Here is a 27,661-nt window from a genome sequence, read left to right on the forward strand (position 1 = left end):
ATTCTTAACATAGAATGTTTAAATCAGTTACTTGAGAGAATATCGCATAGATATTAGGATTAATTTAAATCAACACAAAAAAATAGGTAATAGGTAATACTATTCTATTATAATTTAAAAGGACCGTGATCGGGTGATGTATACAAATAAATTCAGGTGAAAAACAATTATTTCTTTCAAAATGTTATTGTTCGTTTAAAATCGTCCTTGTTACACATCAAATTTTCAAGCATCAATGACATTTTCGTTTCGTCGATAATGCAATAAGAAGTAAGAAATAATTAATTACAGTAATGTTTTCATAGTCATAAAAGTAACAGTAACAAGAACAGAACAAAAGTAACTTGGCTCGCGAACCAAATCATTCAATCCGATTATTCCATAATTGGTGAATAGGCAAATGGATGATTTGCCTGCATTCTCCCTCATTTTCGCAGCGATACTTTCGAGAATAATCAGCGCACTGTCAACGAAGTAACTCAGAAGGCAGGAGAGCCTGGACTAGGTCGGAGATGCTCTCAAATATCGCAATATCCGGCCATATCTGACGGAAGTTTCTATTTTCCGAAAGTCGTGTCCCCGTCAAAGTTTCGTCGACCGTATACCATGAACGAAGGGAACGTGGAGGAACGGGAGTTTGTAGGTCACCGGTGTAATAGACTGGACGGGAAGCAGCGCGAGAAAGGATTACAAAGTGGAAAGAAGGCGAATCAATCTGGAGCGTGACTGTAAATTAGAATTCCCGTGACATAAAGCTGGGAATCAAGGGGCTACAGAGTGGCTATGACACCGAAAGGGTTGATACGGAACGCTGGGAAGCGAACCGAATGTCAGCCGACCGTTCGACTCTCTCTCTCTTCCTCTTCTTCCTATTACACACTGCCCAGAATAAGTGGCCAATATTTTGTACACTGATTCAGTACCTAAGGACAATGAAAAAAGTTCGAATAAAAATATGTCCTATTCCGTCTTGTTTATAAGAGACAGTAAATTGTCTGTAATAATCTCTCTAATAATCTAATAATCTCTCTAATAATTCTCTCTAATAAACCAGACACGATTCTTCGAGTCTCTCGGCTCGCTTTTATAGTTGCTGATATCTTGTGAGAGAGAGAGAGAGAGAGAGAGAGAGAGAGCGAAAATCAGGGCACATTAATACAAATACACAATAATGGTAAAATAAAAACGATGCTCCGACTTTTTTATTTCCATCTTTTTATACGACATTTTTTAAATGTATTGTGATTAGATTCTTCCAATTAAAATGAGACCAAATACGACATACTTTGGAGCATATTTATTCATTATACGTAACAAATAACTGATTTTATTTCATTTCACAAATTCTAATTACAACAAAGAAAGCATTAGAAAAATATTAAAGGCAAAGAAAGTATGTATATCGTTCAGAAGAAAATATCAGCGGATATATATAATAATAATAATAATAATATATAATATATATAATAATTATTATATATATAATAGACTAATATATATATATAATATAATATATAATGATAATATATATTATCATTATATATTATCATTGTCAACGAATATATATATATATATATATTTATGTTATTGTATTCACCACACGCTCGACCGAATTAGCATCGGCATAGCAATAAGTCACAGGGCCGTGTCTATAGCACAAGTACAATTCCCGGCATACCGAAATTTGGCATTTCCGAGAGCAAGTACTATATTCTGCTCTACTACAGTTATAAACAATATCTGATACTTTTCGATCTTTTACGAAGCGTTTGAACAAATTCGATAAACACCAAGGTGTATTAAAAATTATATATATATATATATATATATATATATATATATATATAATATATATAATAATAGATATAATATAACCTTGATGAATAGACAGCTCCATGTATGCCTTGAAATGTATGACGATCACTTCAAGCATCTTCTTCGAAGGTAATTAGATGCAAAATGAAAGAAAACAATAATTCGCTAGATCTTATAAACAAAGTATAGTAGGATTATAGAAGCTTTGTTTATTGCCTCCAGGTGTTGAATCGGTGCGCAAGATTATTGTTCGCTTATTCTTGGACACCTTGTATATCTGCTTGATCCCGCAGATTGTTAGTAGACATTCAGAACTTCCCACTCGTGACTATTGCTTTCCCTTCGAAGTTTTCTCGATGTTGTGATGTCACCGCCACCATCTGAATCACATCGAATAGCTAGCACAGCCATCCCCGCGCGGTACGTCGCCATTCCCTTTCTATTCTGCTGGTGTCGCATATATAAAGTTGATCGTGCACGTTCGAGTTTTCATACTTTAACCATTGTACGAAATTGGGAAAGCGTTGGGAATAAGAAAATTTGGGTCGAACTAAACCGGTGTCACATATTTCCGGGGAATAGGTTCAAAGAATAAATAATAGGTTCGTTTAATTCTTACATGTTATTGTTTTAATTACTTAAAATATATATTATATATATATTTAAAAACTAATAATATATATATATATATATATATATATATATATATTATTAGTTTTTATTAGTATTAGTATATATATAGTATTATATATACTATATTATAGTATAATAGTATATATATAATATTAGTAGTTGTTATTACTAATAATATATATATTATTAGTTTTTAATAAATAGATAAAAAATTTTAATAAATAATATAAATATATATATATATACATATATATATATATATATATATATATATATATATATATATATAATATAATATATTAAATATAATTATATATATATTGTTAGACCTCCGCAATATAACTTGAAGACACACTTATAGACAAAAGTTAAGAAAAGTGTTACATAGTCGCGTATTCTTGGCTGTAATAAACTTTAATTGAGCCAAAGAAAAAATATTAATCTAATTATAATCTCGAATAATGTTTTTTTTTCCTTTTCCGAAATATTTCTTGATTTATGTCTATCATAAAAAATGTAACAGTTCCGTTTATTTGTTGTATACACTAAATGAGAAAATATTGCAATATAAAATAAGAAATTTCGATTTTTCAATTTAAAAGACTGAGCTCGCGCGCACGAATTCTTTAAGTGTTTGTCGATCGAACAAACAAGGGTTATCAAACCTCTTATTAATTAATTTAAACTTTACTATTTTATATGTAATATCTCATAGAAATATTCATCGTCAACGTAATTTCCGTTTTATTTTTTGTTTATGTTTATACATTATGTATCGCATCTATTATCGTTATGACAATGAAATAAATATTTTTGTTCCGAATTTAAATAGCATTTACATTTATTACAAATTTGATATCTCAAATTTCCCGCGAAGTGTAAACATCAACTGAAATTCCGACGCGATCGCATTTAATTATAAACAAAAATTCCCGTCTATTATTTAGAACGCTAACACCTCAGCAATCGTTCACCTCATTATCTTTCGTTTCCAGCCGCGTGACAGTAGCCGCGCTGAAATCCCGTCTTTTTTGTTTCTTTCCCCCGTCACAAAATAAAATTAGTCACGATCCCGCCGGTGGCCCGTGAGAAAGTGTGTAATGAAGCGGTTCAGTGAAAATCGGGACCACAGTAGAATCGTCGTGCATCCCGCGCGGAAGGCACGTTCGAGGAAGAGTTAATTCCAGTGTCAATAAAGCAGAATCATCCAATTACAGACGGTGCTCCGTAGTAGCGTCGTCGGGGCGGCGTGGTCGATTTCTAAATCAGAAAGCGGAGATACAGCTACGGCCGGGAGAGGAGGAAAGGAGGCGGAACGGCTGGAAAAAGACGAGAGAGGATCTGGGAAAAGAGTCCAAGGAGCTAATGCTGAAATTAAAGCCAATGAACCGATTTGCAGGGAGAACGAAAACACTTGCGTTCCGTCGTCCTTGAAAAGTTTCAGGCAATCTTTCAATTGCACGGCAGGTTTAATAAGCTGCACGGCTCAGCCGTCGAAACAACTCTCGCAGAAAATGTGATTTTTACATTTTTCCTCGGCGCAGTCGCCGCTACCGATAGCGTTAAGAAACGGTAGATTAGGCGGAGAAGACTGTCGACGTTCATCGAATGTATCGTGGAAATCAGTGAAACGTCTGTCACCCCTGACAATAAATTTTCGACGACGCGCACTGGATAAACAGAATATATATATTATATTATTATATTATTATATTATTATATACTACAGTATATATACTATAATTTAATATTATATATTATAATATTTATACTATAATTTTATATATATACATATAATATTTATACTATAATTTTATATATATACATATAATATATTATATTATTATATTATTATATACTACAGTATATATATATAAAAAGGGCCGAAAATTTTTGGTCGTCTAAAATAAATATACTATAATTTGGTTTAATTTTATTTTAGACGACCAAAAATTTTCGGCCCTTTTTATATATATATACTGTAGTATACAATAATATAATAATATAATATATTATATATATAAAATTATAGTATAAATATTATAATATATAATATTAAATTATAGTATATATACTGTAGTATATAATAATATAATAATATAATATATTATATATATATATATATATATATATATATATATATATATATATATATACACTATAATTTGGTTTAATTTTATTTTAGACGACCAAAAATTTTCGGCCCTTTTTATATAATATCGTAGATGTTGACGAGAAACCAAATAAATTCTAATTCCTGAAACTGTAATGATAAGGGAACGGCAAGACGTAATGCCGAAGAAGTATCAATCACCGCAACTGGAACAGATATTTTTGCGGAAGGGATAAAAATACATAGGATCCCAGAAAGGATTACTGATGTTCGGAAAGTTTAGACAGATCTATTTTGGGTTGTGCCATTTCCTTTAAATATGCAATGCGATCTGTTCCCTTTCTTTCACACAATTGTCTCTCAAACTAATCAGTATCTCAAGCAACAATACTTCGTTTTTCAAGCTGTTCTGCTTCTTAAACATCATTTTTTTTCAAATAAAACTGTAGATTCATGTTTAGTCGGACGTGTGTAGCCTATTTCGAGACGAATTCATTGATGCAGACGTGTATCTAGATACATCTGTTCCCAAACCTAGCTATCGTTGACAGTAATCCACGTAACAATAACAATTACCGTATGCAGCGAACGTACCACACTGTCAAGATATGTTATTGTTTAGACAATAGAACGTGATAACTAGACGCGGCGGAGTTTATGCATTTATGACGAAATTCATCATGTGCAATTCGAAATGGAGCTCATTTGAAAGTTAGAATTATATCAAGATATTGGTTTCGGTCAATTAAAATGCTCGAAGGAAGGAATAACTTTCTATTTGGTTTCAACTTCTTACACAATTTATACTATATTTTTATAATTATATTTTTCTGTTGCACAAAGATTCGCAATCTAGTGATAATACAAACTAATACAGTACACTCGTTACTATGCTCGTCACCATCTTTATGTGTAGATCTTTGAAGATCACTCAAGACCATTCATTGCCATGAAAGAGTTACTCTAATTAACAATCGAAGTGTTATACAAGTTTTTGAGTCAGTTACTCAAGAACAAGCATATATTAAATTGTTGAGTATAATTTTGTTATTGGCAGTGAAAATTGTATAAAACAATTTTTTAGATAGAACAACAAAATTATATTCAACAATGTCAAGATTGATAACAAGGTGATACATTAACAGTCTTTCAAAAATTGTACATTTAGTAATGTATGTTACTTATACGTGCAATTATTGTAAACTTATATTGAATACAAAATATATTATACATTAATTTATTAATATATATTATATATATATATTAATATATATTTATTAATATTAATATATCAATATATTATTATATTATAAGAATACAAAGAAAAAACTTACTTTCGTTGAAAGTTCCCGAAGCTATTTCTAGTTGTTTCTTGATTTCTCTACCTGCAATAATGAAAACGACGGTCTTCAATATCATTGCGATGCTTTATTTTATTTGTAAACGATAATTCCACACTCCAAAAAATTACGCATTCAACGAAGACAATAATTGATATAACTTGAAACCACTGAATATAGAGACACGACCTGAGGTATAAATTAACAGCGAGCTTTAAAAAATTAAATAAAATAAAAAAACATTTATAAATCATCGATACACAATACAGTGGACTATAGAGGGTTTTTTAAGTGACCTTGAGAGACTAACATATTACATCTGAATGAATCTGTTTAGGAATAAGGTACACAGATCACCTTGAAATCGTAAGACGTCCATTATTCCATCACTTTTTAATTTCCAATTTTTTGCCTCGATTCGAAGGCAATTCAGAGGTCACATGTCACGATTCGAAGGCAATTCGAAGGCCACATACCATTATTCGAAGGTAATTCGAAGGCCACATGCCACTATTCGAAGGCAATTCGGAGCACACATACTACGATTCGAAGGCAATTCGGAGGCCACATGCCACGATTCAAAGGCAATTCGGAGGCCACATACCATTATTCGAAGGCAATTCGAAGGCCACATACTATTATTCGAAGGTAATTCGATGGCCACATGCCACTATTCGAAGGCAATTCGGAGCACACATACTACGATTCGATGGAAATTCGGAAGCCACATGCCTCGATTCGAAGGCAATTCGAAGGCCACATACCATTATTCGAAGGCAATTCGGAGGCCACATAACACGTTTTCAAGGCAATTTGGAGGCCACAGAACACGTTTCGAAAGCAATTCAGAAGCTACAAGCCACGATTCGACGGTCACGTACCTAGTACCTACCACATACCTTGCAGCTTCGCGCTTTTCCTTACCTGACTCGCATCCTTGCCTGACTTAGCATCGACGTACCAATAAATTTTACATAGGCGTAGAACTAGCACAGGAGAAATTCACAGCAACCCGAAATTTGGCATTTCCGGGAGAAATTACTGTATCTGGTTGCTTGAACTAGAATTGAGGATTCTCGAAGTTTGCTCACGAAATCATACCAAAGAAAATTTTCAGTATAAAGATGATTAATCTGTTAATTTAGACCGCAAACGATGAACTAAGCAAAAATGTCAAACACCACTAACAAAAAAAGTAACTGTGGCTTGAACGCTTGGGTCCCAACTGACCTGGCACCGTAAATCGAAGGTTAATATGCAGAAAGCATTGATTGGTGTAACGAAATCGCTTCTGCTAACAAGATTCGGCTAACGAGCCACTAAATTTCCGAGGGAGCCCGGCTTTCTGATCCTTGATGAACCATTAAAATGGTCCTCGTATCTCTTAATTGGAAAAGCAGATTTACGTTTTCAAGAAATTATCAATTAAAGTAACTTCACTTATAGCTCCTGCTTCACATTTGGTAAGCCGTTAAATAGGTATAAAAGATTTCGCGTCCATAATGTCGGGCGGAGAGTAGAACAAACCGTTTAAATTGCGCAGGACAAATTGAGATTAGGGAAGTTCTACTATGCATTTCTCCAGTGCTTAAAAGTTTCAAGCAGAGGTGTCGGGGAGCAAAGTACTTTTGAACTTATATTGTAGCGTTAACAGATGTGAATAATTATACGCAAACAGAGAATTGTGCAAAGGTCGAGTGGAAAAGGAAATTCGGATTGCATTCGAAATAAGATCGACTTAATGATCACTAGGCGATCCGACCAATGAACGGACACTTAAACTGCATGTTTGTCAACCCTCTAGTTTATACAATTATCTCAAAATAATTTATGTAACTTAACCTGTTAACCGGGCGAGACGATATCGAGCGTTCTTTTATATCCTTCCGAAGCTTATTATTTATAGAGATCTTATTGGGTTGTCCGGTAAGTTCGTGCCGATTTGTTAGGAAAATTAAAACGCAGCTCATTTAAATATTGGTGCCGAGCTTCACAATATGATCGTGGATGGTTGATCTTGATTTATTTAGCATTCCTGCTAATTGACGTAATGTTGCCTACTTGGGCGTTCTTGATCTTCAAGATCGAAATTTCCAGCTTTAGACCGAGCCAACCACTTCCGCACAGTTCTTTCGGCTACATCGTCCTCGCCATAAACAGCGCATATCTTATTTGCCGCTTGTGTGGCATTTTCGCCCTTTCGGAAAAGGAAAAGCATTAAATGCCTATAATGCACTTTATTCGCCATCATATTCTAAGGCGTACAAAACTGATAAAAATTAACGAATCGTAACCAAACTTTTTTCCAAATATCGCTGAAGTTATCTCTTTTAGACTATGTACACACGTCATTTGTTTTCAATAATTGTGATATATTCGGTCAGGTCTCTCACGCTACCTACCGAAAAAATCGGCACGAACTCTCCGGACAACCCAATATATCCGGACACCGTATTTCATTCGCCTTGAAAATTCAAATAAATAAATCGACGATCGCGTGCAGACTTTCGTACGCGCAGTTTCGCTCTGCCGCGCTCTTAAATAGAAACGTCGGCAGCCAAAGCGATGCAACGGGGGGGAAAAAACGTGAACGATTGTTTGATACAACCGGAACGGATGTAGCAGCAGTATCGAGGATGAGAGAAAAAGCCTCGGAAATTGTACAAGCAAAGCGTAATTGATCACAACGAAAACTGGAAAACGGCGGAACCAATTAAACGTACTCCGGTCAACGATACAGCCGTGAGGCATGCACGCTCGAGAGGTCAAAGATCGCCGCCGCGCCAATCGATTCCAATTAACTCCACGGTGAAAGATTTCTCGAGACTTTCACGGGTTCCCGACGGAGACGGTCGGGTTCGAATGAAGTTCGTTAGCAAAGCATCTCATTATTGCGGATTGGATCGATCTTGGCAGGCGACGGGGGCACGCAGCTGCACATTGGAAGCCCTTCTTTGAGGGATCCTGCGTGCCGCGGCTTCGCGTGGACGAAAAAGAAGACCGGCCGCGGACGGAGGGGACGGAGCCTGGCCAGAGAGAAAATGCCTCGGCACGTTATGCAAATCTTAGAAAAAGGTAGTAAAACGGAAATGTAAAGGCTGGCTGGTCCCTTATTCTTACGCCCGGTAACTCCCATAAATTCGCCCCCTGTCCTCTATCAACGAGAACCCTGTGCCCCCCTCCCCGCGCCGGCTTCGCTTTCCTTTCGTATCTGTTTTACGCGGGCCATTGTCAGACCGGCTGCCGCACAGTCCCCCGGACCTTTCCCTATTTTTTCTCTTATTTTTCTTTCTCCCAGCTCTGGATCTCGTACCTTTCCCTTGATCATCTTGCGCTGTTTCTCGCGAATATCGCGTACGAGTTATCTAAATACGTCCCTCTGGGAAAACAATATGTCAAATGGAAGACACAGAGACTCCCTCATCTGCTTTCATTTCTTTCACGTCGCATCGGCTGTCTAGCCATTAGCGACGACTGGTTCAATATTCGGATAGTCCATCACATAGGGCAATGGACCCGATTACTGTGGTACGATCAATTGCTGCGACTTTGGTTTGTGCCGGGAATAATAAAAAATAATATATGATAATGAGAAAATATAATAATATAAATGTATAATATAACTTATATAATAATACTTATATAATATAATATAGTAATATATAATATTATATAAACATGTAATAATAATAAAATATAACTTTATATTTATCGAATAAAACGTATTTCATATTTTATTCGATTTATTCCTTTTCAGTTTTGAAACTTCTTCATTCTTTCGCTTTGTTTATATTTTTGCAATTTTCTAATTCTTTTCATTTTGGAAACTTCTTCATTCTTTCGCTTTGTTTATATTTTTGCAATTTTCTAATTCTTTTCATTTTGGAAACTTTCTCATTCTTTCGCTTTGTTTATTTTTGCAATATTCTAATTCTTTTCATTTTGTTGATTTTTGCAATCTTTTTTCGTTCGATAAATATAAGGTTCATTGTGCCCAAAAACGACTCAAAGGCAGAACAATTGGTCAACTCACAGTAACCGGTTCCACTATCTTATGTCTGTGGATTTTATAAAGAGAGTTTAACTATTTTGATTTTTTACACTTGTTTTATTGACTTCCATGACACTCGAACGACGGACCTTTGATATTATATTATATTATACTGTATTATTATATGTATTATTATATATATATATATATATAATAATAATATAAATATATATATTTATATATATATATATATATATATATATATATATATATATATATATATATATATATATAAAATATATGTAATATATGTATAATATATTTTACATATATTTATATTATACTGTATTTTTATATAACGAGTATACTTAGGATCATTTTTCATTTTATTTCTGACTACTTTTTTTAACATACTTTTTAAGCTACTCCTTCTTGACATTTACTTTTTTTTCCGGAGACCCTAACAAAACATCTAATAAGACCGACTGTAATCACATAACACCGCGTTTTTATAGTTGTTGGCAATCGACAACTATAAAAGCGGGCCGTAAGGCTTGAATAATCATATCTCCTCTCCTCAAATTGTCCATTTTTGTCTAGAAGCTGAAGGATAATTGGGGAGAATTTACTGTACTTTTATAATAGTAATTATTAGTATAATATCCAACTAGACATAATCGTGTAACGCTTATTATTACAATATAGAAAGTGTCCCATAATTATGTTAACACCCTGAAAGGGGTAATTCCTGAGGTTATTCGAAGTAATTTTTTCCTTGGCGAAAACGCAATCCGCGGCTTTGTTTACGAATTATTAATGAAAAATACAGAACCAATAAGAAGCGAGATCAGCTGGCGCTAGGCAGCCGAGCCAATGAGCGGAACTGGGTTCCATCCACTCGCTGGCTCGACTGCCTCGGGCCAGCTAATCTCGCCTCTTATTGGTGAGCATTTTTCATTAATAACTCGTAAACAAAGCCGTGGATTGAATTTCCGACAAAGAAAAAGTTACTTCAAATAACCTCAGGTATCACCCCTTTCCGGGTGTTCACGTAATTATAGGACATCCTGTATATATGTACATATCTTTATGCAAAATGAAAATGGTTTACTTGAATTAAAAGGGTCGGAGGTTCGTTAAAAATGTGTGATCTTCTATTAATAATTTTAACAAAGCGGGAGCAACGTAACTGTGTTCGTTAATTCTTTCTAATTTACACATTATTTAAAGATTTTTTTTCATAAATGCATAAAATCCGCGGTTTACTTGTTATTACATGTTAGAAAATATTTAAACATAAACAGAGGAACTTTATGCAAAATTAATATGCAGAATAATGCATTTTATTTATTATAATTTGCATTACGATATGTAACCAATAATTTGTCCTAAATGTTTTACGGTAAGTTGACGTCTTTTATCGCTGAAGATTAAGTTGAAAGTTGAAAATGTCCTTCCAACATCACAGAATGTAATTAATGTATGTTTATCATTTCCACTATCTTGCATCAATTACGCCTGGTCTTTCAGTAGTGGTTGTAGACAAAGTTTTTTAGACTGAATTTTGTTAGATTTTCTTGCATTTGCTTCGAACTATGTGAATCTCCGCAAACATCGGGTACCAATTTTAGCTCTTAAGTAATGTAGGTAATTAATTTTACTGATTAATGCAATAATCAGTTCTTTCGTTTCCAATTTTCTGCTGTTTTGTGTGAAAATCATATCATATAATTGTTTTTCACATAGATACGTCAAAAACGTGTAACATGTAAAATATATGCGAGATGGAAAATAAGCAAAATAAGAACTATACTTTCAAAATCCTGCAATGACAAAATAAATATCAATTCAAGTGCCATCAATTTATCTATACTTCAAAAGACTATGCATTTGTATGAAGATCCGTTGTCTATATTTATAAAGTGCCACTATCCTAATCAAAAATAAGCAAAATAAAAACTATACTTTCAAAATCCTGCAATGACAAAATAATTATCAATTCAAGTGCCATCAATGCATCTATACTTCAAAAGACTATGCATTTGTATGAAGATCCGTTGTCTATATTTATAAAGTGTCACTATCCTAATCAAAAATAAGCAAAATAAAAACTATACTTTCAAAATCCTGCAATGACAAAATAATTATCAATTCAAGTGCCATCAATGCATCTACATTTCAAAAGACTATGCATTTGCATGAAGATCCGCTGTCTATTAATAAAGTGTCACTATCCTAATCAAAAATAAGCAAAATAAAAACTATACTTTCAAAATCCTGCAATGACAAAATAATTATCAATTCAAGTGCCATCAATGCATCTATACTTCAAAAGACTATGCATTTGCATGAAGATCCGCTGTCTATATTTATAAAGGCCGCTATCCTAAACGGCATGGTTTTCATACACGCTTCGCGATCTCATATTATGCAATTACACAAATGCATTTGCGGCTCTCCAGAAATATTTTCACGAGTAAATCGTTACCGCGAAGAAAGGAATACCGCAACGAGAGCTTTTCGCTTTACCGTAGTGCGGCTTTAATCCAAAATACCTCAAAGTTATCCCGCGCAAGGTTATTGTTCCGGTGAGAATATGAAGGGATTTAGACTGACGTAGCTCGTAAATCACACAGTTACATCGACATGACACCGTTACTCAAGTATTTCTCTTTTCTCCAACGTCGATATTGCTATAACGTCCAAACCAACGGTTCTTCCGATATTGAATCTACGAGACAGAGAGAGAGAGAGAGAGAGAGAGAGAGAGAGAGTCGCGTTTCGGTGCTTGCAATGCAAACTTATTCGACGCAAACGCGTTGCTCTGTGCAAGAATATCAGTACGTTCGCAACCAGCATTAATTTCGTCGATTATCTTAACTGTTAAAATGTATTATTAAGTGCAACGAACCTCTCTCATAAATCATTGAAACAGTTTAGTAAAGGAAAGTCGCAGACTTTTCGAATATTATGTTATATGCTATAATTAACGTGATTACACATTATTCGAAGGTAATTCGAAGGCCACATGCCAGTATTCCAAGGCAATTCGGAGCTCAGATACTACGATTCGAAGGAAATTCTGAGGCCACATGCCTCGATTCGAAGGCAATTCGGAGGCCACATGCCACGATTCAAAGGCAATTCGAAGGCCACATACCATTATTCGAAGGCAATTCGAAGGCCACATGCCACTATTCGAAGGCAATTCGGAGCACACATACTACGATTCGATGGAAATTCGAAGGCCACATACCATTATTCAAAGGCAATTCGAAGGCCACATACCATTATTCGAAGGCAATTCGAAGGCCACATGCCACTATTCGAAGGCAATTCGGAGCACACATACTACGATTCGATGGAAATTCGGAAGCCACATGCCTCGATTCGAAGGCAATTCGGAGGCCACATTCCACGATTCAAAGGCAATTCGGAGGCCACATACCATTATTCGAAGGCAATTCGAAGGCCATATACCATTATTCGAAGGTAATTCGAAGGCCACATGCCTCGATTCGAAGGCAATTCGGAGGCCACATGCCACGATTCAAAGGCAATTCGAAGGCCACATATCATTATTCGAAGACAATTCGGAGGCTACATAACACGTTTTCAAGGCAATTTGAAAGCCACGCAACACGTTTCGAAAGCATTTCAGAGGCTACATGCCACGATTCATTTAGTAAAGGAAAGTCGCAGACTTTTCGAATATTATGTTATATCCTGTAATTAATGTGATTACACTTGGATTTACGCGTACAGTTATTCACAAAATTGAGTATAATAATAGAATAATAGAATAAATATAATAGAATAAACCTTTTAAAACGTAATAACTTTTTTAAAACTGGTGACTTAAATCTTTTGCACGTACGGTTATTCACAAAATTGAGCGTATACCTTTTAAAACGTAATAACTTTTTTTAAAACTGGACTAAGTGACTTAAATCTTTTTTAGATGATAGAGGGACCAGTCCACTAGACGATGACTAAAATGCCTTCTTTTAATTTTGCTATTACTTGCAATGGCAAACAAAAAAAAATGGGTTTCTCCCTCTCATTAACTCGGCCGCCTTGCACCAGCCGAACTCGACTATCATTGGCCAGTGTTTTCCGATTTCGAATACTTTCGGGACACCATGTACGTTCTATTCTATATTATAGACCAAATTATTGCGCCCACAAAAAACCTGGCCGTGAGGTAGCAAAAACAGGTACAGCGAATTCTCTTCAATTTCCCTCTCAATTTATAAAAATAAATGGGCAATCTTGATACGACCTTTTTTTTTAAAAGCGACTGTATTTGACAGTATATATATGGTGCCACTATCTTCAATTTCTTTTTGTTCCAAAACATTTTAAAACGTCGTTGAAGTACGTACAAATAAACCTTGTCAATTTGACTGCGAAAGGTTTAATAGTTTCTCTGCAAAAAAAATTCCTTTAAAATTAAAAAAAAAACACGTACTTCGCAATATAGACTATGCCCTTAAACGATGATAACTCGAAAGTGAAAAGAGGTGAGGCATCCATAAAATTAGTCGAGAAGAGTAATTAAGCAAAACGGTTCTCCACATATCCGTCCATTCGAAGGACTGCGGTGCAATCAGATAGTTATACATATAGGTACTCATTGAATGCTGGTTGTTTTAGTGTCAAGTTGGCGTCGATTTACACAGTATACCGCCGTGAGGCGTTGCGCGTCGCTCGGCTCCGCGCAACAATAACGGATCAGGGGTTCGTTTCCTGTATTTTCCGACGTGGCCGAAATAATTCCCCGCGCGCCATCCGGAATTTCCATTATTATCATGATTATGCAAACAGATTCTAATTGTCGCTTGTAGCACGCGGCACGGTCGCCGCGCGCCGGCTACACGGCCGGCCCGTGTACGAGCAGCGTCGAATTACCGAAACGTCCAACTTTAAGCACCGCGGCCATTGCTCCGCGCCCCCGTAATAACAGAGCACCCGGAACTTCTCTCCCTTTTCCCCGCGTTGAACACGGAAGGAATTACTGCGCTGCGTGTTACAATTTGAAATGGCCGGAATACGTAAGGCTGTCTTGAGTATGGGGGACAGCGGAGCGCCAGGCTAATTGGCTGCGGAGGTAAATTAGGTCAACGCTTTACGTGTTCCACGCGCCACTTCGTGTCGCGAACTTTCGACCGTCTGATTATTTGTGTCCCGTCGACGAAAACCCGCGGGAAAACAGAGGATCCGCCGGACAGAGAGAGGCCTATCTTCCGTCGGCGATTTCATCTTTTCTTACGTACGGAGATTTCTTCTTAGCCTTCTCCTGGGAGTCCTGGGTGCCCTAGGCAGAGCTTTCCAGGCATGCGTGTGTATATCAACCTTTTAGGTACGGCTGAATTCTGCGCGAGGCTATTTCTCTGGACGGCAAATTCTGATACTGTATATTCTGTCTGTATATGCAGGGTGTCCCAAAAATGTCTCGCAATCCGAAAGCGGCGGGTTCCTCGGGCCATTTGGAGCAACTTTTTCCTTTACAAAAATGTTCTCCGAGGCACCGTTAACGAGTTATTAACGAAAAACAGTGACCAATGAGAGGCGAGCTCGGCTGGCGCGAGGCGATCGAGCCAATGAGCGGAACTGGGCTTCGCGCGCTGGTTGGCTGGGCCGCCTCGCGTCAGCCGTACTCGATTCTTATTGGTCACTGTTTTTCGTTGATAACTCGTTAACGGTGCCTCGGAGAACATTTTTGTAAAGGAAGAAGTTGCTTCGAATGATCCGAGGAACCCGCCATTTCCGGATTGCGAGACATTTTTGGGACACCCTGTAGACTGTCGTAAATCGATGTGAAGACGAAAGAAGTGTGAAACAATGCATATGAAGACGATTATATAGTGGCGTGTCGTTCTGAAAGATGACATCCGCGAAAGCCACTATAGTGGCGCGTCGTGCCTAAAAGATCTCTTGCTATTAGATGCCGGATATTTATGCACAATAAATACGCGATGAACGTATGCATTTATGAAAAAGATAGACTAATCTTTATTTTAAGGGTCCAGAGATTTTTGGCTCTTTTAATGTATATTCTCGTAGATTTTGTTCTAGCAAAAAGAAAAATTCAAGTCCTAAAGTGCGCGAACTATTGATTAAAATATGAACATATTTTCCATTGATATAAATAACAGACACGTTTTCGAGTAGAACTACTTTCTATTCTACTCGAGTAGAATACTTTCTCGGAAGTAAAGTAAAAGAAGCACAGAGTATCTAAAACACGAATGACTGGGCGAGAATACCGGCCACAGAGTTCGACGAAAGTTGTTACGCATTCCGGCAACGAAACGAGAACTTTTAATTCCACGTGATGTACAGCCGAACCGTAGGTACTCTCACTTCGGGGCGACTGATCGATAACGAGAGTGAAATTGAAATTGGCTGGCGTGATATCGGCAGCTGGAAATCCGATGCCGTTGGAAATTACACACAAATCAAAATATGATTTTTCAACTTTGCCCCACGAAACGGAATGAACGTATCGTGTACATTTGCCTATCCCGGGCAATTTATTCGCATAAATATGTGGATAAATATGAAGTGGAAAATATTTCGTCGATGCTACCACGTTGTCGAGTAATTCTACAATTTACTGTGTGGAAGGTGTAACAATTTAATAACAAATTAAGTAAGATAAAGAATCGAAGAAAAATCTAGGAAAATATAGCTGACTAACGTATAATTTCATTTTACTAACATTTATAAATTTATGAATATAAAGGGACGCGTTAGGACTTGGTCAGATGTAATAAAAATTCAGATCTTATCGTTACTATTGTTCATATTATGGCAAATGACAAATGATGTTCAAAATGGAGTAGATTTCAGGAAGACTGTGGATCATTCATTTTCAACTTATTCAAATTCTTATCGCCAGAAATACTTTCTATGATAAATTTAACTATACCTAGATTAACTTCAAGTAAACATTACACGGTATTCCAAAATTATGTTACTTCCAGGAAATGAAGGGTTCCTGAGGCCATTTGAAGCAACTTTTTCCTTAGAGCAAATGCAATCCGCGGCTTTGTTTACGAGTTATTAAACAAAAAACACTGACCAATAAGAGACGAGCTCGGCTGGCGTGAGGCGACTGAGCCAGCGAGCAGGCGAAACCTAGTTCTGCTCATTGGCTCGGTCGCTTCGCGCCCCTCATTGGCCAGTGCTCTTCGTTAATAACTCCTAAACAGAGCCGCGGATTGCATTTGCATGCAAAGCAAAAAGTTATTTCAAATGACTTCAGGAATCCTCGATTTCCCGATGTTGAGTTACTTTTGGAATAGCCTGTATGGTGCGTGTAACTGTACTAATCGTATAATTATCAATGTCAACAAGTTTTACGAACGTTTACATCTTCTCCTCGTACCTCGCCTTTTTCCAAAATTTATTATTATACTATTATGATTAAGTAGTAGTATAGTAGTAGTGAAATAATAGTATTATTATAATCATACTATTATATAATATAAGTAGTAGTATAATAATAGTATTATTATAATCATACTATTACATAATATAAGTAGTAGTATAATAATAGTATTATTATAATCATACTATTATATAATATAAGTAGTAGTATAATAATAGTATTATTATAATCATACTATTATATAATATAAGTAGTAGTATAATAATAGTATTATTATAATCATACTATTATATAATATAAGTAGTAGTATAATAATAGTATTATTATAATCATACTATTACATAATATAAGTAGTAGTATAATAATAGTATTATTATAATCATACTATTATATAATATAAGTAGTAGTATAATAATAGTATGATTATAATCATACTATTATATAATATAAGTAGTAGTATAATAATAGTATTATTATAATCATACTATTATATAATATAAGTAGTAGTATAATAATAGTATTATTATAATCATACTATTATATAATATAAGTAGTAGTATAATAATAGTATTATTATAATCATACTATTACATAATATAAGTAGTAGTATAATAATAGTATTATTATAATCATACTATTATATAATATAAGTAGTAGTATAATAATAGTATTATTATACTATTACAACGTACACAATCTACACAAGTTATAATTAGTACGGGCGTCTATTACTTTGTTATAAGTTCGTTTAGTTTCCGAGCTCTTTCACAGTTATACTTTCAACAGTTTACAAACAAAGAAATATTCCCGAAGACAGAGCTAAGAGGCAACGGCAAATTATTCCCGCGGATAGACAGTTCTGATACGCGAAATACGATACGCCGAGAAGGAAGCAATTCGACGATGCCGCGGTTCCTTTTATATAACCACAATATCAAACAGTCTGCGGAGGGAACGTGTTAATGGAGAGTTTCATTTTCGAAACGGTTGGCAGAAGAGCAGAGGTTCGTTTTATTGTAATTCCAGGTGGTACTTAAGGACAAAGTAAAAATTTCAAGCGTATCTTCATCAAAGAAGAAACGAACCGGCGGCGGGTAGAAGAAGCTAAGAAAATGATGGGAGCAGCGGTAAGTAGAAGAGTCGAGGGGCATCCTGACGTCGAGGAGGGAAGGGGTAAGAATGAAAGGGAGGACTTTGGCATTTATCCCTTATCCCGCGGCTAAAATTGAACGCGAACGAAATTTCTTCCGCGGGATGAGTGCCACGACACCTCGGGGGAAAAGAGGGAAAAAGGAAGGGACAGAGAGAGAGAGAGAGAGAGAGAGAGAGAGAGAGACGAAAGGAAAGAAGGTAATTGGTCTGGATAGGGGCGGCTCTCATTGCCGGTTTTCAAGCAATTCCAGACAAAGGCTTTGGCCGCCCTCGAGCTTGCGTGCCTCTGTAATCCTTACTTCTTAGGACCAGCCATGTCCTTTCGGTTAGCCTGCAGCATCCGGCTCCTGCACGCTTGAAAAATTTTTAGCCAGTCGCCTGCTCTCCTGGTTCCCTAATCCATGGCGGGTATAGGGTATAGCTACTAAGCTTAGTATCTTCTATTCTTTAAAGTGCAACTATAGTCTCTCGTTCTTACAAGCGAATTCGAAACTTGCTTCGATCATTATACAGCTATGTCTTTAGGTAGCAAATGTTTAATGGCACGGGCCTACATAAATTAATAGGCAGATTATCCATAATGATTATCCACTGGAACAATATTCTTCTTCTCTACGATAACAAAAGCATGTAAACAATCAATTCTTGGATAAATTCATCTGTCCATAATAGTACCTTTCATCGAAATGTTAATGGTTTTAAGGCATGTGCGTGATAGAAGTCCATCCTTTCCTTATAGTTTCACTTATTTCGAAAGGGCACTCTAACAATCTTTAAAAAAGGATCAAAGTTAATACCATTTGCTCCTGTTGTGCGTTTTTCTCGAGGAAAATGAGATCTTGTTTGATGTCAATTTCGTTGGACTTATAAATATACGTAAAAGAAAGATGACATTTTTTAATAAAGAAGATATTTTCTAAGAGCCTGGTTTAATTTTCAAAGACACGTATTTAAAAACTGACGACTGTATCAATTGAGAACTGACTATGACTCGGAGATTATGGAAATTCGTTTTCCTTTGACATCGTGAACTTCCTATACGCGTGTATGAAACAGGTTTCAATCTGAAAGATAATTCCACTTTTACCGGAAATTATTAACAGCGGTGTGCCGGTGCTCGGCGAAATTTCGCTTCTTCGCTCTTGTCGAACGTTAAGACAAAATATTATATTACATTTTTGTTTGAAACTGCATTCAAGCCTTGTTAGCGGTTTTGTAAAATTCTGAACGCGCGCAACTAGTTCATAATCTTCCTTTGATAGAAACTCCTAACTCCGCTCGGCGAACGGCGCATATGGGTTAGGGGGTCGAGGACTTTTCGATGAACATTTCGAGGGTGCTCTAAGGTTTTGAAGAAGAGGACAATATCGTCTAACGAACGGCATGGGAGCAAGCCTAAATCCCAGCCCCGGGACGCGCGAGGAAATTCGCGAGATTTTGGCCATGTGGTAGCCAAACTGAATTAACAGTTGAAGTTATGATGAAGCTATTGATTTATCATCGTAATATCCTGTCATCCTAATCGAATCGATTTACGCGAAACGTAGGTTTACAATTACGATTTACAAATTCTTCTGCTAATATTGTATTCAACGTTTGTGTGTCAACATCACCAAATTTCATCATTTTTTAACACTTCATCTGCTTGTACATGGTGTCCCATTTAAAATTTCGCAATCAATTATCTCCTAAACTATAGTTAATTTTTAAAAAAATGTTCAAAAAATAAAACTTATCCTATTTTATAATCGTCACAAATTTTTGCTAGCTAGACGTAATTCCGTGATTTCAGGGTGACCTTGATCTTTTTCACAGAATTATATATTTGTTACCTAAGCGTATAATGCAATTCAAGGTGAATTCTTTAGCCTTCAAAAGCCAAAGTATTTAGGTCAGTGATATAAAAAAAATACGATTGGTTTTAAAAAAAACCAAGGTCACCCTGAAATCTCAGAAGCTGACAAAAATTTGCGACCATCCTAAAGATTAAATATCAAACAGTATAATCTCTTATTTTAATTTCTATTACATTATTTCATTTTATATATTATTATTATTTCACTTATATATCATTTCATTTACACTTAACCCCTTAACGCGCAGAAACGTATTAACACGGGCATGCAAAACCGGCCAAAATGTGCAGACCCGTATATATACGGTCGGCGTCGCAACTTATGTCGCTAAAATGTTCAGATTCGAATATATGAAAAACAGTACGATGGGTACAAAATTCGATCTGCAATGCGATTCAATATTCACTATAATTATTTATCCACTATTTTTATTGAATTTTTAGTAATTTTTGCATTTTTTTTAAATATTTATTGAAATTAAGGTCCAAATATGTATTTTCTTAGATAAAAAAAATTGATTTTTTTTGGTCGGTTTTTTTTTTTAAATTATGCATTAAGGGGTTAATTTACCCAGGTCTGCGCATAACGTTAGTTTCCAATGACGCAAACATTGACGGCTGCGTTTTAAAGCGTTTTAGAAAGAAACTTAATCACGCAGGCATAAACGAAATATCTTAAAATAAGTTATGTGTATTCTGTCGTTAAAATTTCCTAACTCCGCCTAACTACCGTCTACTTACACGCGCGCTTGAAGTCCACCGCGAACAGGGTTCTCTATTAACCTAAGTCTCGCTATACAAGTTCTTGCTGAATGCGCAAGTTGAAACCTAAGATCAAAGCACCGCGACTTCCACGAGCTCCTACACGTCGCGTCGCCACGATTATGGACTATAATACCGTGTCGAGCGATTGATTACAGCCTTAATTGAAGTGCATGGATAACGATCACTTCGTGCGAGCTTGAAACATCGAAATGTACACGCCTGAGAAGATAATTATAGTAAATTCTCCTCGATCATTCGTCAGCTTGTAAACAAAAATGAGCAATTTAGGAGAAGGAGATACGATTATTCGAGCTTCGCGACGCGTTTTTATAGTTGCCGATTGTCGACAACTATAAAAACGAGGCGTAAAGACACCTTCAGCTTCGCTGAAGGACGAAGTCCAGTTCCGCTCGTTGGCTCGGCCGTCTCGCGCCAGCAAATCTCGCCTCTCATTGGTCATTGTTTTTCGTTAATAACTCGTGAACGAAGACGCGGATTGTAAATGACCTCAGGAACCTCTCATTTCCCGGAAGTACTGTAATTTATCCACGAGTGTCGCGGAATCGGAATTGGAAGTATATTTCAAGGGACTGCAAAACACGAATCTTCGAGCTTCGCAGCTCGTTTCTGTAGTTGATGACATCTCGTGTAAGAGAGAGAGAGAGAGAGAGAGAGAGAGAGAGAGAGAGAACGAAATTCAGAGCAGTTGGCAAAAAAGGGCAGCGGCCAGTATATACCAGTGTACATTAATATGAATACATACATTATAGTAGTAGCAGTATAGTAGCAGTATAGTAGTCTTCGGAAAAAAATGGATAGCGAAAAAAACCTCGCATCTCGTCGCTCGAACCAGCGAAGATAAACTTCAATTTTCTTTAACCCGAGAAAGATAACCTACGTCGCAGAGGCGCCTGCGAAGACTGTTGATTTTTGTTAATTTTTCATAGAGGTCTAGTGATTTAAGTTTAAAATTACTTAAAATATAAAAAAATATAATATAAATGCATTTTATTTTTACAATAATGCCAAACCTTTAAAATGACTAGATTAACTTAAATAAATATCCATTGTTAGTATAAAATTGACGCCTTAGAAAAGCATGCGCCTCTGAAGCGTATGGTTATCTTTTACGTACGTTGTCATATGGTTATCTTTCTAGGGTTAAAGAGCGAACGGGATGACCTGTATTTTTTTCTTTTTTTGGATATTAGAGACAATTTTAATTTACTAGGCAATGTCTACAAGTTTCTTATTTAAATTGCAATTGACTGGAACGAACAAGAAAAATATGAAACTCGCGTTTTTAACTCTTTCTCTCAGTCGAATCTATAATAGAAATTTAAAAAACGCATATTGAAAATTCGATCGAAATCGATTAATGTACGATCAAGATACAGGCGCTGAATGATGTCAAGATCTTTAAATTTCAAAGTCGTGAAAAACTGCGATATTTACTATTTTTAAATTGTTTGTAACTCGTGGAAACGTCAACTCTTGTGCAATTCAAAGTGTCATAATAGTTCAAGTTGTTGCAATAAATAAGATTTGAATCACATAAGTAAGCAATTTTTTTATTACTATTATTTTCTTTTCTCACGTAGAATGTACCGTGTATTTTAAATTCCTGGCCATTCCTTTCAGAAAGAGAGGCGAAAAAGCTACGTCACCCTTGTGGCGTTTCATAGCGACTGAATTACGGAGAAGAAAATATAAATCTCCAACATGTTCAACATTCGCCATTAGTGCATGGTGAATGTCAACATTTACCGGTGTAAGTCAGAAATAAGGGTATTTAGCAAATATTTCGGACACACACCAAGCGACTATGCGAATGTTGACATTCACAGGTGAAAGTCGACGTTCTCCAGATTTCGGTGTTTCACTGTAACATATACATAACATAATCAGTATACGAGAGGAGTGGTCAATGATTAGCCCAGCATTAGGAAGGCGGTTATTGGAAACGCGTTGGAAATCCTTTCGGCGGCCAAAGGAATACGGTAGATCGACCGGGAATTATTACCGTAATGACCCTCCGCCAACCGTGAATTTCATCGCGGCTCAACACGCTTCAGAGCTAATGTCTCTCGGGCAACGGTGCCGGAGCGCGGCGCGGCGCTTTGCTCTGCGCTCCGCTCCGCTCAGCTCGGCTCCGTCCAGCTTTGCCTCCGCTCCGCACCGCGACGGAACAAATGAAAACGTTAATTTGAAATCCAACCAAGCGATCGCCACTCCGCGTGCACCGGTGAACACTCGGCGAGTAGGATGAGAACGGTCGGCGCAGCGGTCTCGCTTTGAGCCAGCCGAGTCGCGATAAGGGGCCTCTGCAATGAAATCTAACGAGCGACGGTGAATTTTTCTAATTTACGAGGGCCCCTGTTGCCCGCCGTCCCTACAGGAAAGTTGCTAAACGGCCGCGTTTCGCGAAAGCTCGGCTAGAATTTCGCTCCTTCCTTCGATGGAATTTTTCGGGATGGCGCGCGATAAAGCGTCGGGGCTCCCTGATCATTGTCGCTGGCCCAACCTCCTCGCGAACCGAATTTTTTCCCCCAGGACAAAAACTTTTCTCTTTGGCGGGGCATAATTAGATTCGCGAGGATCCAGGTAAGAGGTTTTCGGCCGCCCCTTTGTCCGTTGGCCCCAGGCAATTAGTTGTTCGCTTTCCTTTGCATCTATTTATCTATTTACTAGATAGATAGATAGTTGGTTGGTTCGAAGTTGGACGTTCGATAATGCAACTAATTTCGGTTCGTTGGCCTGATCGACCAATGATCGAAAAATTTGGCAATCTAGTTCGCGGTCGGCGAATTTAGCGGAAATTGAAAGATGGAGAACGAATAAAAACATTTTCGGCGTATTATGTTATTTCACTTTAAGAGAAGGCGAAAACGCGATATAGAGACATGTGAGAAGACCTCTAAGGTATAGCGGGAGAATGTAATGGAAGAACGCGTGTACCAAAAGAGATTCGCGAGATTTCGTTCCGAGGATTTTTTGCTTCAAGATTCAGACGACTCTTGGAAGACCAGACGAGATAGACGATGACAAAATGAAGTGTCTATTTAATAAGAATCCGTTATTTATTAAGAATCTCGTTACACGACACGAGAACTTGCACAAAAGCTTCAAATATCGAAAACAGCAATAGGAGATCATTTGCATCAACTCGGTTATGTTAGTTGACTTGATATTCGCGGTCCGCACCAATTAAAAGAAGCGAAGCTTATTGAGCGAATCTCCACACGTGATTTTCACTAGAATATATGAAAAAAAGAGATTGGTATATTTGGATTGCACGATGTACACAGGACTGCGCACAAAAATCGACAATTTCGGTAGAGTAGATACGATTATTGGAGCCTCGCGTCTCGTTTTTATGGGTGTTGACCCACCGGTAGGTATGAAAACGAGCCGCAAAGCTCGAATAATCGTATCTCCTCTTCTCAAAGTGTCCTTTTTTTGCGCGCAATCTCTGCGCGAAGTAGAGAGAAATCACTGTAATTTGTAAACGATCTCCACGGTTTAATCAATGCACGAAGTCACGAAGGTGTTTCGAATTTAACCCTAGAAAGATAACCATATGACAACGTACGTAAAAGATAACCATACGCTTCAGAGGCGCATGCTTTTCTAAGGCGTCAATTTTGTACTAACAATGGATATTTATTTAAGTTAATCTAGTCATTTTAAAGGTTTGGCATTATTGTAAAAATAAAATGCATTTATATTATATTTTTTTATATTTTAAGTAATTTTAAACTTAAATCACTAGACCTCTATGAAAAATTAACAAAAATCAACAGTCTTCGCAGGCGCCTCTGCGACGTAGGTTATCTTTCTCGGGTTAAATTGTGTTCGAATTGATTCGCAGATTTCACTGACGTTCGAAGGAGAAGTCATTGATCGAAGTCGATTCGAACCGTGTCGCTTCATAATTTCATCGACATTGGGACAATAAAGATTGCGGCACTCGTTCGTTCCATTCGTCTCCGCCAGAATCTTCATTTCCCTTGGCATCCGGGATAGCATTCGCCTTTTGAGCGTGATTGCTTTAACCGGGAGCTGTCTCGAAATTACTTCGGTAATTACGGGGAAATTGTAGGAAACTACTGGACGTAACGTCTGCGTTAAAAAGCCCCCGTCGCGTTCCGCTGAAAAACTCTTTTACCCGGTTCCCTCTAATTAATCGTTCGCGGTATTATTAATTAAAAAGTCGGAAGCGCGATTATTCGTGCGGCTCTCCTCTCGCGTTGACTTCCTCCCGCCGGCATTTAACACTAAACGTTCCGTGCGATCGTTTCAACGAAGCTCGGTAAACATCGTGAACACGTGATTAATATTCCGTGTTATACGACTCGGTAATTGTAATTATTTATTAACGAGATTGATGCCGCGCCCGTTGCAAAATTACTCCGCGCAGAGACAACCGTCAAATGGGCGACGTGACAATTACAAACGTATTCGCATTATTCCCTTCGAAGAGTATTACGCTCTGCCATATTGTATAATTTCGCAATAATCGCGTTATAATATTCAAACACACGCTGACGAACGTCACAAATGATCCAGCATGAGGCATTAAAACTGAAACACTGCGAGATCGGTTAGAATTCTCATCCGCCATCCGATCAGTATTATTTATTAATCCATGCGAGTCTCCTTCATTGAATTCCCATAATTTTATTAATCCCCGATCATTGAAATTATCGTTGATTGTTGGAACCAATGAGTTCTATCGCTTATTTTTGAACACGTTCCGCGCGTTACGACGGTCATCGGCTCGAAATTAATCTTTCGTGAGTTTCAACAGTTTCATATTCGATAGAACTTCACGTTGCACGCGGAAAATAGAAAATAGGAAAGTCAGAGGATTTTTCGCGTCATTCGTATCTGTGATATCGTGTGAATTTCGATGATATTGCTTATTACTAGAATATACGAGGCGAGTTATTTAACTCTTTCACTTTCATTTTCTTTTTTTTTTTATTGTTGTAAACTGCGTGTTGTGTGCGAAAACGTTTCGAACGAAAGTTGTTCGGTATAAAGAGAAGCATCGATGAAACAAGTAAGTTTTTTACAATTTCTTTTTTTATTAACCCCTTAACGCGCAGAAACGTATTAACACGGGCGTGCAAAACCGGCCAAAATGTGCAGACCCGTATATATACGGTCGGCGTCGCAACTTATGTTATGTTACCTATATTAATTGAAAAACAGTACGATGGATACAAAATTCGATCTGCAATGCGATTCAATATTCACTATAATTATTTATCCACTATTTTTATTGAATTTTTAGTAATTTTTGCATTTTTTTTACATATTTATTGAAATTAAGGTCCAAATATGTATTTTCTTAGATAAAAAAAATTGATTTTTTTTGGTCGGTTTTTTTTTTTTAAATTGTGCATTAAGGGGTTAAGATACGATGGTCGCTTGATAAAACATGAAACACTTACGCATGCGTCACTCGCATTGTTTAATCATTATTCCGTGCTTGCATTGATTGTAATGGACAACACACTTTGAGTTCACAATACTTGTATTAAAAATCAATGAAAAATTGACCCGAGAAACATTAATTTCTGAATCATTGCATCTTAATCATTTTTTATTCTGTATTTAACAGACTTTCAAACGGCACCATTAAATGTTGCACATTATAGGTAAGATACTTAAGGTGACTTTTATATTTTGATAAAGTAGGGAAACAGCAAAAAAATTAATTGTTGTACTGTAAGTCTTATCTTGATACCTAACAACGTTCTGTCGAAATATTTTCTTCTAGAATGTGTCGTTTACAAGAAAAATGAAGGTAAAAGAGTTAAATAACTCACCCTGTATAGAAATAGAAAATTTGGAGGTTAGGAATGTTACACATTCTGATTTAGAAAATTATTTAATAATTACTATCAGAATGCTAAATACAATGGCGATAAAAATCCTGTTATTTACAAGAAGAATATATTACGAAAAACGATTCACATTTTTGCAACGTTTACATATATCTTGGACTCGTAAAAAAAGCAATATTAACGCCAACTGCTGATCGGTTTAAAGCCGTTACTTTTTAGGAGTGACAGTAATGCAGTAAATTCTCTCTAATTCGCGCTCAGATTCCGCACAAAAATGAACAGTTTGCGAAGAGGAGACACGATTGTTCGACCCTTGCAGCTCGCTTTTATAGTTATCTCCTCTTCCCGAATTGTCCATTTTTGTGCGCAATCTGACCGCGAATTAGGAGGAAATTGCCGTATTTATAGACAAGCTAGATTTCAAGCCGAAGGAGTGGGGGTAAGTAAAGTACCCGGCAATATATAGGAGCACTCGTCGCGCCCCTCTCCCACTCTGCTGCAAATCAACGTTCATCGTGTTACCTGTTTTGTCCGTACGTTCGGTTAGTCGCCTAACGTACATGCGCGACCGAACTATTGTACGCTCGATTCGCGCTTCCTACGGCAAATTAATGACGTGGAAGGGTCTCTGGTAGTCTTAGAGAACTTTATTTTTTGTGTTGTACTCTCTGCGAGCGCTGGTGGAAGAATGCTCTTCCAACGCTGGAAAGTCGTGGAAGAGCACCCGTGGATGGAGGTAGATTGTT

At 36.7% G+C, this 27,661-nt stretch overlaps 1 protein-coding gene across 1 annotated transcript in view; it reads right to left on the reverse strand.

Annotated features, from left to right (window-relative positions):
* Positions 1 to 27,661, reverse strand: part of LOC117228494 (teiresias) — a gene marked incomplete at its 3' end in the record, with an annotated part of 602,901 nt that overhangs the window by 304,213 nt on the left and 271,027 nt on the right. Inside the window, exon 4 of the mRNA XM_076527291.1 lies at positions 5,896 to 5,946. Coding sequence (XP_076383406.1) covers positions 5,896 to 5,946 — 51 coding nt within the window. The remainder of the gene's footprint in view (positions 1 to 5,895; positions 5,947 to 27,661) is intronic.

Source organism: Megalopta genalis, chromosome 18 (genome assembly GCF_051020955.1).
Source record: "Megalopta genalis isolate 19385.01 chromosome 18, iyMegGena1_principal, whole genome shotgun sequence".
Classification (NCBI taxonomy): Eukaryota; Metazoa; Arthropoda; class Insecta; order Hymenoptera; family Halictidae; genus Megalopta; species Megalopta genalis.